The sequence below is a fragment of the Haemaphysalis longicornis genome, unplaced genomic scaffold, assembly GCF_048455015.1.
Source record: "Haemaphysalis longicornis isolate Haplotype H1 unplaced genomic scaffold, Haemaphysalis longicornis Haplotype H1 scaffold_19, whole genome shotgun sequence".
NCBI classification, from domain to species: domain Eukaryota; kingdom Metazoa; phylum Arthropoda; class Arachnida; order Ixodida; family Ixodidae; genus Haemaphysalis; species Haemaphysalis longicornis.
Window position 1 is genome coordinate 7841716 of NW_027526288.1, and position 15109 is coordinate 7856824.

Genomic DNA, 15109 nt, shown 5'->3' on the forward strand with positions numbered 1-15109 from the left:
TTCCGCTTCAATATTTCTGAAGCAACGGTATCAAGGATTTTTGACAAGTCGCTGCACGTTGCATATTGTCGGCTTAAATCCCAGATAACCTGGCCAGGGCGTGAGGAACTACAGCGTACCATGCCACAAGCTTTCTTTGATTCGTTTGGGACTAGAGTCGCCGTAATTATCGACTGCTTCGAAATAAAGATTGAAAGGCCGTCGTCTCTGCTTTCTAGAAGTGAAACATGGTCAACGTATAAAGGGAGCAACACTGCAAAGTTTCTTATTGCAATTGCACCACAGGGTGTAGTAACATACATTTCAGAAGGCTGGGGGGCCGTGTCAGCGATAAGCACATCACAGAGCATTGTGGCTTATTGGACAACTTGGTTCCTGGTGATGTTGTCCTCGCAGATAGGGGGTTCAACATAGAGGACAGTGTTGGCTTTTATTGTGCACGCCTCCATCTCCCGGCGTACACAAAAGGGAAAAAGCAGCTGTCCCCTGAAGACGTGGAAAGAACAAGGAAGCTTGCGAATGTTAGGATCCATGTGGAGCGCGTTATTGGCCTGATCAGAAATAAGTTCGTGTTCTTGAAGTCTACTGTGCCTATTAACTATGTTGCTTGTCGCGAGGGGGATGAACTGACTGCGCTTGACAAGATTGTGACAGTGTGTTGTGCACTTGGCAACTTGTGTCCCCCAATAGTTGCAGCACTAAAGAACCGGAGTGAGGAAAATGAGGACTGACACGAAGTTCCATCTGCAGCTGCAGGTACCACTGGCCTGTTACCGTGGTTGCACACAATGTGCGATACTTGCTTTCAGTTTGTCGTAGCATGTGGACGCAGTTATGGCAGACAATGTACAGAAACTGCTGTTCAGACCGACATGAGCATGCAAGTTGTAGAGACATTGGAGCACTGCTGTGTAGTGGAAAACGAATGACTGTATGCATTACAAAAAGTAAAAGAGCAGCTTGAGGTGTCTGAAGTCGCATTAAAAGTTCAGAGGAAAACGTACGGCTGTACACTGGGTTGACAAACTTTGCTGTTTTATTTGCTGTGTTCAAGGCACTAGCAAGCACTGTTTCACACAACGCAAATAATAAGCTCACTAGATCCCAAGAATTTATTTATGATGAAGCTCAAGTTAAACCTGAAAATGCTGACCTCTTGCTTCGCTTCAACATTTCAGAAAAGGGAAAAAACAACTTTCAGCAGATGAGGTGCAAGGCACAAGAAAGCTTGCAAGTGTAAGAATTCATGTAGAAAAAGTAATTGAACTCATTAGACATAAGCTCATTCTTCTGAATTCTCTCATTCTGGTTGATTATGTTGCATTCAGGGAAGATGATGTGGTCACACCAGTTGGCAAAACTGTTTGTAGTGTACTGTCGCACTTGTGTCCTCCAACCGTTGCTGCACTCAAAGGTGTGTCTGAAGAGCAGGCATCAGTCAGAGTAGAAGAGTCATTTTGAATTCTTTTCCATCATGTCTCAATAAAGCAATTTCACAATCTGCTGTTGCCGTTGATCGTCATTTCTCGACACAATCTGCTGTTGCCGTTGATCGTCATTTCTCGACGTGACACTGGACCAATTTCAAACACGGGCCAATGCTGTTGCAGCTTCAAGACGCTCTTCACGTGTACAACTTTACGCAGAGGTGTCGTCACGGGCTGTTTGGTCTTTATGTCCTTTGCACTCGGGACAATACCACTGTGCAGTTTTTGGTGCCCGCTTCAGTGAAACGCAAGAAAAGTGAAACCATTTGTAGCGGCAGTATTGGTTGTCGCAAGCAACCATCTTTCCAGTTTCTGGTCCTTGACAAAAGCAAAAAACATCCTTGGAAGAGTTTACCACTGGCCCAGCACTTTGCCTAGTGAAATATCTGCTGAACAGCTCGGGAAGGATTGCATGGATGAAAAAATCTCTCGCAGCAGCCAGAATGTCCTCACAAAAGTGCTCGTCCTTCCATACTCTCTCGACATGCAACACATTAGGTGTCCACACAACAAAGTCACACCATTGCACATTGCATACAGCCATTTGCGTCTGCACCTGGTAGAAATAATCATGTTGCCGGCGTAAGTGTACTGCGCCATTGACAGTTTCTAGACAGGAACCCGCGCCAACCATCTCGGTTATATCCTTCACTTCCCTCATCGAGAATGGGCACTTCAGTTCGAGCACACCCTTTCCGCAGCAAGTGCAACAAACAAGGCCATCTGGTGTTGCTCCAACAAAAGGGTGCTGCGTACTGATGTGCAGTCCCGACTTTGTGCACTTGAATGCGTCGTGCTTTCCAGCTTCGCTGGCTTCATATGCTCTAAAGGCATGGCGCTCATTTTCCAATCCCCATGTGATGGGAGGAGTTTTCAATGCTTGTTTCTCAGGATAGCACACTAACTTCAGCAGTGATACACTATAGGGTTATCAATGCTTGTGTGGCACACCTTTTTCATTACAGAAGCAGTGACCCTACCAGCACGGTACGTAAACCAGCTCGGCGAGCTGCTCTGCTGTCTTGTCATGGCTTCAATAGCCTTTGCGCTACCTTCACTAACAGTTAGTGACGGCATGACATCATTGGCCTTCTCAACTAAAACATCCAAGTCATATGCCAACATTTCCTCCGCGTAAAGTTTCCTCAAATGAGCATCATGCGTTGGTACAGGATTTTCGAAGTGTCCGTCATAGCCAGGTAACAGTGAAAAAATTGAAGGCACCACACCAGCTGCCTGAATTGAGCTGTAAAGCTGAGAAAGCTCGTCTGTAGAAGGGGGTGGGACAGGAGCTCGCTCCTTCACTGGTCCTGCTTCTGTTGAAGTGGCGATGCTGTCAAGCTTGTGCTTTTTGCTTCTGGATGACGTGAAGTCAATGTCCCTAAGTCGCTTAAACTGAACCTTCTCAACATAAGCGGGCAGCCACAAATTGTCCTTCTGCGTGCAACTCGTTGACTTCATGATCTTGACGCCTGTCTCGACTGCGAACAAGCAGGCTCCAACATGGGAGCAGGCTTCTCCGGCTCCGGCCATACAAGTGCAATGTGCAGCCACAACAGTACCATTCTTGTGGCACAGAATCCACACTTGCAGAGGTCGTTGCCCCAGTCTCTGCGAGTGGTTCACCTGCGAAGGCAACAAAAATACCGGTGTTACTGACATGTTGTTACACTTAGCATGGGCATATCATCGTGGACACGAAAAGCATACGCAGGCCTTTTTTGCAAGGGTTGGGGTGTACAGAACTTGTTTTAAACAGCTCACAAGTAATGCCACCCATAGTGCGAATTAAAAACGAGGACCCATAAAGCCCGTCGGTTACGTTTCCTTTTTTTTCCTCGCGCTGAGCGGGCAGCTGACGCACTCGCTCGCGTACAGCCAACCGAATGGTGCGTTTGAGCTGCGCCGCACACAAGGCTGTTAGCTCAGGACGGCGTACGGACATTTTTTTCGCGAAATCGTAGAGAGATTAACAAAGCTTACAATCACGAAATGGATTCATAGTGCTCACCTCGCCAAGCACGATGACTTTGTCGTCCTGCAGTTGCTTCGCCGAAAGGTGCTTTACCCAGCCGCTGGTGAAATAGTTGTGCGATTCCAACGCTTTGTACGCTTTCATCTGTTCGAGCGTAACGAAGCTCGCAGAAAACACAAGATACGTCACTATGTCACCGTGTGTGACCTCGGGGAAGCCACTCAGATCGGCACATGTGTCCACTCCGGGCCGCAGCTCGTACGGGTCATTGCCATCAAACAGCTTAACTTTTTCCTCGTAACGGAGACGCACACTCCCGATGAGCCCCGAGTAATATCCAGCGTTCATAGGTTCATGTCGTGCCATCGCATGCAGAAGTCAGTGAGTAGCGTTAGAATGCCACCACGAATTCGGACGCAACACTTGCAAGACACACGCACCGAACGACAACCGATTCACAAACATGGCCGCCGGGCCAACGACCGGGCGGGCGTGACGTCATGTGCAAGCTATGTATTACACAATGAACGGCCAAAACACAGACAGCAGCAATGGGAACCCATCCACGATGGCCAAGGGTGTGAGGAGAAGTGTCTTGAATGCGACGGCCACTGCTGCTGACGCCTCGGGGATCTCCCTCTCTCTCTCTCAAAAAAAAAAAAATCTTCGGGCAAGTAGCGTCTTCCCGTGGTTCCTACATAGACAGAAAGAGGGGGACAGCAAAGATAAGTTCTACAATGAAAAAAAAATATTAACGAGTTTGACAACGTTAAATGAAGTTAATTGGGTGATAGATTCATTTTTGCGCCGAGAGGACGCACTGAACCCGTATTGGAATGCCATACTGCTTGGCGCAGTAACCAGTCTAGATGCGGATGTGGTGACCTTGGATGCCACCACGCTCATTGCACCACTTGGCCAATGTCATGTCAGACAGCGCGCCCTACAGCTGTCTGCCTACGCACTGCGCCCCAAACCCATTAGTGCTTACGTGTCCGTAGCTTCAACTGTTTACCCCGCTATCGTTCCCGGTATAAAAACATTGCACAAAATTTAAGGAAACATAACTCTTTTTGTAAGGTTATAATCCCTGAATAATTTGCATTGGATTTGTCATCAACCGACTGCAACGTAGGGCCAATTATACGTTCACAAGACTGGCGTAAAAGTTGCTAATGGGTCATATAGCTACTGTTTTCTTCATTCTCGAGTACGCTTCGTTGCATGCACGCTGCAGATCGCAACATTTGATGAGAACCAATAGGCTCGTTATTGAACGATCAGAACGCTCGAACGCTCGAGCGACGGCGACAACAGACGCGAAAAAAGTAATATAATGGGTACAACAAACAGTGTGGGCGACAGCGACAAACGAAAAAAAGTAATGCATTGCTGCCAATGCCCTTCGTCATCGTTGCTGCCGCTCGCTTGTGGGCTGCTTCTGTCCGGGAAAAAACCCGCGACGGCGACGGCCCGTCGCCTGCCGCTGTCGCCGCCGTCAGCGGCCTGTGTAAAAAATTTTCGCTTGTCTGTGTCGCACACAATACCTGTTTGCCGTACACACTGAGTGAGGTTTCTCGCGTCGCACATCGCCTTAGACGCATGTAATTACCCCTTAACAGTGCGGTGAGTACGCCCCGAAAAGTCCCATTTCCGTCCATCCTGCCCTCAAGCAAAACGTAAAAAAACTTGTCTGAACAGCATTTCAGTCGGCTGCTGTACGCGCGGCGGTCACTAAAATTGTTGTAATTTAGTGACTACCACGCCCTATACGCGCTCCTATCACCCAGCCTATTGTACGCAATTCTTTGGAGCCGCGCAGGTAGCCACAGCTACTGCACGGCCGCCACTCTAACCCTAGCCGCCGAGCTAAGAGTACAGCGTAGCGCTGCGACTACTCGCGCGACCATGCTTCCTACCTGCGAAAACATTCCGCAAGGATACCAACACTTCACGAATCACAGGGTTTGAAACGGTGCAAGAATCGACGCTGTTAGCACACGGGTACAAAAGCCGCCCTTCAAAACTAAGCAACGGTCAAAATCAGTCACGAAAACGTTAAAACTAACCGCTTCGCGGACCGAAGTACCGAGAGTAACTCTGCTTCGTTAAATACACAAGACAAGAATACGAGGTTAACTCATGGCTTACCTCTACTTCCCGCCAGCGTTTCTTCGTCCGGTAGATAAATCCAAGGTCGTAATAGCTGCGAAAAATCCCAAGCTCAAGGCGCGAAGCCTGCGACAGCCGCGGATAGAATCCGGCCATAGCGCGCGCATCGCTACAGTGTACAGTGCGCATAGTTCCGAAATCGGCCTCAGCGCTGTCGCCGCTGTGATGTTCGTCCGAAAGAAAAACTAGTACCACGCACGCACGCACGAATGAACGAATATACGACTTGCTCGCGTGTGCATGATGTCGCGCTGACGCACAAGCGGCCAGCAGTTAGCCAACACGCGTCGTATACTGTGTCGAAGCAAGTATGACGATAAGGGCAGGTCCAACTTCCCATGTTGCACGAAGCGTCTGCTTGAAAGCCCACTTCGTTCGTAGCACATTGACATCACGGTCTGGCGCGGCCTGTAAGTCGCCCGTCCGGCCTTGGCGTGTTCACCGCCTGTGTAGGTTTTTGCAGAACACGCGCACTTCGTGGCTCGCTGGAGGTGTCTTTCTCACGCTTGCTCGGGCCAACGCCTCGGGCGGTTCGCGTTACCTGATCCCCCGGATGTATGACGCGTTACGTATCATGATCCACGCCTGCGCCGCCGCGGGGGGGAGGGGGGGGGGGGTCATCATTTCTCTTTGCTTAAAGGCCAACTGCACTCAAAATTTCGACTTCTTGAAAACCCTATTTCCGTATAGTCTGCTTAAAAAGAAAGCAACATGCAAAATACAACAGCTGAAATACGCACGTGGACGCCGCAAGCTGCCAGCAAAAATCGGCGATTTTGAAACCGAAACCGAGGAGAGCGCGGCCATTGCAGTGACGTTGCAGCCGCCCAGCGAGCGGCCGGACGGTCACTAGTTCGGGAGAACGTCTGCGCGCAAGCTCTACGCGCGCACGGGGCAGCAGAGCTCGACCGGTTCTCCCGCTGCGTGGCTGGCCAGAGGAAAAAGCCTCCGTCGGCTGGAACGTCACAGGCGCGTCACGGCTGTTTACGCGATCCGCCGGCAGGTGCAGAGTGGTCTGCGGCGGAGCCTTTTTAAACGCTTCTGACTGATCAACGAGGCGTTTCACGGGGTTACCGCTTGTGTCTCAGCTTATTTGGGGGTACTTACTACGCATTAAAAACAAATTTGGCCGAGGTGAAATTTGAGTGCAGCTTGAGTTCCAGCAACCGATCGGTGTGTACCCTTTTATCGTCGCTCGTCAGCCGACCGGATAGTTTTCACCGTAGAGGGTGTATTTGAGATGCCCTCGCAGTGGTATCGCCTGTTCCTCACACTCCGATCTTGCAGATAGGCCCCGTATTGCTGTTAATACCAGTTATGTATACGGATTTCCTTTATTTAACCTAATAAAAGCTATCGTATGTACATGCCTATCTCGGCGACACTAGCCACGGTTGTTGGGTCGGGTTCGTGTTGCGCTTGCAGCTTGAGCTATCAGATGAGCGCGGACTTCACTTCTTGCAACACCATTTTTCTCAATCGATCTCAGATTTACAATCCGTTTTTTTAGCTCGACTAGGCGCGGGACAAGCGTACGTCTATCAAACTCTTTCAAAGCGACCGTCTGCAGCGGTCAGTAGATTAGTTACTTCGGTTTGAAGCCTGCCGCCACTGAACGCTGCGAGCAATCGTTACACGAATTCATATTCTTGCACTTTTAGAATGCGCGGCAGAAGTAAGCGGGCGCTTTTTACACAACCGCTTTATATAATATATTCGTATGCAAATAAAACATCGCTGATGAGTTGGTGTGCGCAGATGGCAGGAGTGCATCTCCAAGCTTACTCCTGCACTGGACAAGAATGAAATTGCAATTCTACTCTTCGTACTGGAGATGGGAGACGATGCGCAGGTTTACTCTTCACTGGTGCGGGAGCAGAACTGGGGCTGCACTCCGCCGCGCACGAGAAGAGTACGCGGTCAGTTTTGCTCTCCTCCTCATGGGGAGCGAGCATTGCATCCAACTCCCCGCAGCTTTCGAGGGGAGTCCACCAACGCTTGCAAGAGTACAATGGCGGTTGGACTCTTCAACTGCTCCCCCGATTTCTTTGAGTATACTCTATCGACGAAAAAGACATGGAAACTATTAAGACATTTAATCGACCCACTAAAAAGCAAGAACGCCAACGCAAGAGATCTTGCAAAAACGATAAACAAATATGACGGAAGCGTAACGCAAATCATCCATGACCTCACGGATAAATACCTCAAGACAGAAAGAAGCAACACGGCCCCACTCAGGTATGAGGGAGCCGCCAACGCAGAAATGGACGCAGACTTCATTGACCAGGAGTTAGTTGCTGCCATCGAGGAAAGCAATCAAGGCAGCGCGCCGGGAGCAGACAACATCACGTACAAACTGCTCAGAAACCTAAACGACAAAGAGCGAATGAAGCTTTTGATGCTAGCTAATGAGACATGGAAGAAAAGAAAGCTACCACAAGAATGGAAGGACGCAGACGTCCGCTTCATTCCCAGGCCAGGGAAACCGCCACAATTGGACAACTTGCGGCCCATCTCCCTTACGTCATGCGTAGGGAAGGTGGTGGAGTGCATGATATACAAGAGACTCCAAAGGCATCTAGATAACACCGAACAAATGCCCTCGACCATGTACGGCTTCCGAAGACATCTGAGCACCCATGCATGATGTACTGCTTCAGTTACATGAACTGGTCATCAAGAAGGCAAAAAATCCTGCACCACGAGCCATCTTGGCACTCGACCTAAAAGGGGCGTTCGACAACGTCACACACGAAAGCATCTTCCGTAACCTAAAACAGACGGGCTGCGGAGAAAGAGCGTTCAAATATGTACAAGACTTTCTGAGCAATCGCACCGCAACAATTAAGATAGGCGACGAAGAAAAGTCATCACCCATAGCCCTGGGAGACAGAGGAACACCACAAGGGTCGGTACTCTCGCCGCTCCTCTTTAACCTGGCACTTCTCCCACTTCCGAGCCTGCTCCAAAAAATAGAGGGAATAGATCACGCCCTCTATGCAGACGACATCACAATCTGAACGTCACAAGCAGGATCGGAGGGGTGGATTGAGGAAACCCTACAGAGGGCGGCAGAGACCGTGCACGAATACGCAAAAACGTGCGGCCTCAGTTGCTCACCGCAGAAATCAGAACTTCTGATCATCAAACCAAGACGCAAGAACGGCGAAAAAGACAGCATACGTCTCACCCTAGACGGCGCCACTATAGACCCAACCAACCAAGCCCGCATCCTGGGAGTCATCTTTCAAAACAACGGAAAGTCAGAGGCATCGTTGTATAAGCTCAAACAATCCGCAGATCAAATAATCAATATGATCAAGCGGGTAGCCAACAAAAGAAGAGGCTTCAAAGAGGAATATGCCTTAACACTGGTACAAGCGTTCATCACGTCACGCATAGTGTACACGGCACCTACCTCAAACTACTTAAGAAAGACAAGGATCAGCTCAACGCAATCATACGAAGAGCCACCAAAACGGCGCTGGGAATACCAATGCACTCATCAACGGAAAGACTCCTTGGCATGTCAAAACACAACACGGTAGAAGAAATAATCGAAGCTCACTTATCAAACCAAAGAGTCCGACTCAGTCAGACACCGACAGGTCGACGAGTCCTCGCCAAGGTAGGATGGCAAGAAGCAGAGAGTAAAGAGAAAGACCGTCTACCCGAAGAATGGGCCAACAGAATAGAGAGTAAACCTTTACCCCGGAACATGAAACCAGGACGCAATGATGGCCGCAGAGCAGCGCGTACAAAGACCATCGCAAAGGAAATAGACCGAGAAGAAGATTACAGAACGCTATACACAGACGCAACAATACCTAAGGGCACCACAAGGGCCACCCTGGCGATAACAACACGGAGTGAACTCGTCACCTGCGCCTCCATCAAGACGTCCCATCCAGAAGTGGCCGAAGAAAGCGCAATTGCGCTTGCACTAACGCAACCACAAGTAAAGAAAATAATCACGGATTCCCAAAAGGCATACGCCAACTACAGAGCAGGTTGGGTGTCTATCGAAGCACTTAAGGTACTGAAGAAATGCCGCACTCCCACCAATGGAAAGGTGGAGCTTATATGGACGCCGGCACACTCCGGGTTGGAGGGCAATGAACTAGCCCACCAACTCGCCCGAGAAATGGAATACCGGACAGAGGAGTCAGAGCCACGCGCCATCACCAGCTATAGCGACATAACGCACTACTATAAAGAACAAAGAAAGTGGTTCCCTGACCCACACAAGTCACTGAACCGAGACCAACAATCAATATACAGACAGATACAGGCTAGGTCCTTTCCACACCCTCTCCTTCAAAATAAGATGTTTCCTGAACGCTACACCCGAAATTGCCCCTTTTGTAAAAAAGAACTCGGCAGGCTCCGCCACATAACCGGAGAATGTGATTTTACCAAAAACACCCATCCACCCCTCAACCATTCCCCCACTACCCCCTCCCTCACCGAGCGATGGGAGACCTTGCTGATCAGCCCCTCTCTGGAAGACCAAATCAAGCTGGTTGCCAGGGGACAAGAGGCCAGAGAGGCATACGGGTCTCAAGAATAGGGAACCACTCCCATCGACGACGCCGGGAGAAGACGTCGTAAAATCGGTTCAATAAAGTTGTTTCTCTCTCTTCTCGCATCTCCGACCGATATCCCTTATTCCCGTTATCTGTAAACTAATAGAACGGCTCATCCATAACCGAATCGCCCACCATCTTGAATTCGTAAGGCCCTATTTTAACCCCTCACAAACAGGTTTTCGCCCTAATCTCAGCACCGCTGACAGCCTCTGGCACCTCAGACGGGTGATTAACCGGAAATACTCCCGACAACCCCCCGACTACCTTCTCGCACTAGACTTACAGAAAGCCTTCGACTGCTTTAGCCAACAAGCAATCCTTGAAGAACTTGCTGAGGCATTTCCCAGCCAGAAAGCTCAAACCTGGATCCGAAACTTCCTTGAAGCTCGCCCCATTCAATTACACGGAACCTACCCCGGCTGGTCTCCCCGAGTCTTTTACCTTGACAGGGGTGTACCACAAGGCTCCATACTTGGCCCAACTCTTTTTAACTTATCCATGACCAGAATAGCAAGACGGATAACCAATGAGTCCACAGCCTGCTTTACAATCTACGCCGACGATATTACTATATGGACCGAATCAACCCAATACCCAAATCAAGATGCCATGATTACCGACCTCCAGTGCGCAGTGACGGGAATCGAAAAGGTCCTCCCCGACCTTGGCCTGTCCCTCGCACCTCACAAAACAGAATTCCTCGCCATCTTCGGCCGTCAACTCCCCACCGATTACGTGCCACCTCAAGTCAGTGTCGCCTCCATTTCTGTGTCAGCCAGACTGGAACCACTTAAACTCCTCGGAGTCTACATTGGAACCAGAAACAGCCCCACAATATGGCTTAATCGCCTTAAGCAGAAATGGAACATCGTGCAGCACACCCTCCGACGGCTCTCAAACAAACATGGGGGAGCCAAACAAAAGGCTATCACCACCCTCGGCAGAGCAGTAGCGGTGGGCATTCTTTCGTACGGAGGGACACATTATGAGCTCAACTGCACCCAATGACGCACGCTACAAGCTCTTCACAATTCCACCCTACGCACCATCACTGGCCTCTCACGTCATGCAAAAATTGCAAACCTCCAACAAGCAGCGACCATCCCACCAATCGACCGCATCATTCAGGAACAAACGGATCAATACAATTTTAAACGACAAAAAACTCACCCACCAAGGCGTGCTCCTCACCGCGTGGGATCAACGAAGCAATATTCCCCTACCTAATTTTCCGGCCCCAATACCCCCCTGGCAGTGCCACCACATCACTCAATCCGTCACCTCTCAACCCGTCGCACGCAGGCAGCCCAAGCTTCGACAGCAACGCTGCCGACGCCTTGCCTCAACTAAACGACCGTGTGAAATTGACGTCTACACCGACGCTAGCCACATAAACCCACACGTCGGCACAGCATGGATCAGCCCGGACAATTTATCCATCATGGGAGCCCAATATCACCGTATTCCCAATATTACTTCAACGAACGCGGATCTCATCGCTATCCACGATTCTCTCGACTACTTCATGTACGATTACCATCTCCCCATTCCCCCCAACCTTCGCATACTAACAGACTCATATGAAGCTCTCCAAGAACTTTGTCATCCCATGTCCACCGACCCTTCTGTCCACCACATTATTCATCAAATCACTGCGCTCCAAACATCAGGCTGCCAAGTCCGAATCGACTGGACCCCCGGTCATGAACCAGCCGCTCCTGGGAACCAAGCAGCTCATGTGGCTGGACAGGAGGCCCTTCTCACAATAGCCTCCGATGGACCCCCGGCGCCGCCCTTCTCGGACCACCCCTGGCCCAACTGCCCTGACGATGACCCCACTCTCGCTCCCGCAATCAGGCTCCGTAGATTCAAGCAGCTGAAACAACGCCTCAAGGCACTCACCCCTTCAGGCCACCTCACCTCCTTCCCCACCCTGACCCTAGCACAAGAGATCTTCTTGAACAAGTTCCTGACCAACACCTGTACGGCACCAGAGACCATTCGATAATGGTATTATCCCCTGCACGCCCCCCGATGTCCCTACTGCCACCACTTCATCGCAGCCGATCTCCACCACCTCATCTGGCACTGCCCCAAGTTTTCTCGATTTCGTACATTCACTCCCCGTCACCACGACACCTCAACCTACATCGACCCAACATCCCTCTCACACGACGCACTCTTCGAAATCGCCATTTATGCCACAAAAAGCGGCCTAGTACGAGCAATTTAGCAGTGGTCTGCACGACTTCTGAAGAGAACCTTTGAAGCCGGCATCATAAGAACAGTGCTCCATCCTCCCCATTCCCTCCCACCCCCCCCCACCTGGCTTTTGGCCTTCCTTTCTGATAAATTTTACAACAACAACCACAATAGGCCACTGCAGCATGCGCAATACGAGCCGCCAGGAAAAAAATTCCCCGCATTTCCCCGAGGGGAAGAATGTGAAAGTGCGAATGCAGGAGTTGAATTTGCGCGGTTCGGTAATGTTCGCGAAAGAGAGATCACTCTCACTCACTCACTCACTCACTCACTCACACACACACACACACACACACACGCACACACACACACACACGCACACGCACACGCACACGCACACGCACACGCACACGCACACGCACGCACACACACACACACACACAACTACAAAGAAAGAAAGATGCATTTATTCACAGACACCTATTTGTGTTGTCGTTGTACTTGATTGCTAGAGCGGACCTCAGCTTTGAAATTTCGTGTCAGTACTCCTTTAAGCGGGTGCATTAGCCCTTCTCACGCCCGATTCCTGGTCAATCCCCCACGTGGGTATGTGCCATGTCAGCGGCCAGGCTGCGCGCGCCCATCTCCCCCCGTTGCCAAGGAAGACGAGGAGATTCCTGGCCAATCCCCCACGTGGGTATGTGCCATGTCAGCGGCCAGGCTGCGCGCGCCCATCTCCCCCCGTTGCCAAGGAAGACGAGGAGATTCCTGGCCAATCCCCCACGTGGGTATGTGCCATGTCAGCGGCCAGGCTGCGCGCGCCCATCTCCACGTGCGCGGACATCGCCGGTGGACCCAGGTTCAGGGTCGCTTAAGAAGTGCATTGCACTTAAAACGAAGGTAATAACGCAGGGCAGACATGATGCTCCTTGCGATGGCTAGCGAGAGGAACGAGCTTCGGAGGGTGTTGTTAGGGGGCTGGTCAAGGATTGACGGTCGCGATTGCAAAGTTAAACAGAAAGTTCAACTGCAAATCAACAGAATATATGGCCAAACTAGCATTTCGCCTTCACTTTTCTTTGAACGGACTAAGTATCCCCGGAAATTTTAGTATTTTTGTTTTTGAGGGAACGGAAAAAGACAGGAGGTTCACTGGGAATAGTATTGAGCTTAGCAGGGAGCTCACCTGCATGCAACCCAGTGCGGCAGCGGAGTAGTAGTGAGGGATGAAAGGATAGAGCAGAAAGAGAGAAAATAGAATAAGAGATAGGGCTAATGTCTGTGCTAAACGGCAATTTCCAAATGACAGTTGAACGCTCACTTGGAAGTGCACCTTATGGATTTGCACTGTGGGCACTCGATAGACAATTGTTTCGAAGGTCTTCGGAATGCCTTTGAAGAGCCATGTACCGTAAAAACCCGCGTATAATACGAACCCGCGTATAATACGAGGTGTAATTCGGGGACATCAAAATCAGAAAAAAAGTTTTCATCCGCATATAATGCGAGGTAAAGAGCACATAAAACATTTATTTGCACTGCAGTTACCGTTCAGTCTTTGTCAGTTTTCGCTGGCACCGTCTCCCGACGTCCGTTTAGTCATGCATCGTCAGGGTCGCTGCCGCTGTCTGCTGAAGTCGCCTTGTCGGAAATGTCTTCCCACAGAAAGTGGTCCTCAGTGCTATCAAGGGCGTTCGAGATGCCGCATTTCCTAAAAGAGCGACTGACGAGCTCCTCTGGAATGCTGGCCCACGCATCCGCGATCCAGCCACAAAGCACCGCTGGAAAAACCCGCATCAGCCATTCGGTAGCTGTCATTTACGGGTATCCTGACCTCATCCACTCTTGGTAGCAGGACCCGATGCAGTCTTTGAGAGGCTTGTTGATGCAAATGTCTAGCGGTTGCAGCTGCTGGGATGTCATTCCTCCTGGCATGACAATGGGTTCGGTGTGGGGTTCGTGCAACAACTTCTTCACGGAATCGGCCAGGTGGCAGCGAAAGGCGTCCAACACGAGCACTGACGGGAATCCCCAACAGTGCTCCAGGCCGCCGACACCACACAAACTCTATCCATTCAAGCACCAGTTGCTTTCTCCACCCACGAATGCTGCCTTCGGTAACGCCGAATTGCCGTCCTGCAGCGCAATTTCTGATGGTCTCGGCACATAAAATAACTTTTCTTTTAATTGCAGCCGAATACTGTTTTAGTGCACCCGACATCTTGATAGACTTGCGGTGAACGTGCCGAGATCCTTCGCGTAGTCAAAACAATCAAAATGGCGCCGGCTGAGAGAAGCAGCAGCCAGCTAACGCCACAGAAAGATGGCGCTCCCTCCGCTGAAACCGAAAGTGCAAATTTTCGGGGGAAAACTTTGGGATCCACATATAATACGAGGCACAAATTTAACAGAGTAAAATTTGGAAAAAAAACCTCGTATTATACGCGGGTTTTTACGGTAGTACAGAATTAGTCACTCCGGGCGCGTCAATCAGTAGCAGGTTAGTCCGGGCTTCAGCCGCTGCGTGAGGCTAGTCGTCTCCAGGCAGTGGAGCAGCTGGTTAAAGACTTATTGTTGAGAGGCGGCAGTCGCCTTTGGAAATACAAGGTCCTCCATGCCGGCGCAGAGAAGGCCTTGGCGCTGGGGCGCTCTGCGGAGCTCAGCCCTCGCTGCTGCGTGGT

At 50.4% G+C, this 15109-nt stretch overlaps 1 protein-coding gene across 1 annotated transcript; it reads right to left on the minus strand.

The window, feature by feature from the left end:
- Positions 1-303: 303 nt before the first annotated feature.
- LOC144166829 (uncharacterized) lies at positions 304-3941 on the minus strand. Its single transcript, XM_077696315.1, has 3 exons — positions 3499-3941; positions 2717-3113; positions 304-311 (listed from the first exon to the last, which is right to left on the minus strand). Exons 1-3 carry the CDS (start codon positions 3826-3828, stop codon positions 304-306), a joined length of 735 nt encoding a protein of 244 aa, XP_077552441.1. The 5' UTR covers positions 3829-3941.
- Between the last annotated feature and the right edge of the window lie 11168 nt (positions 3942-15109).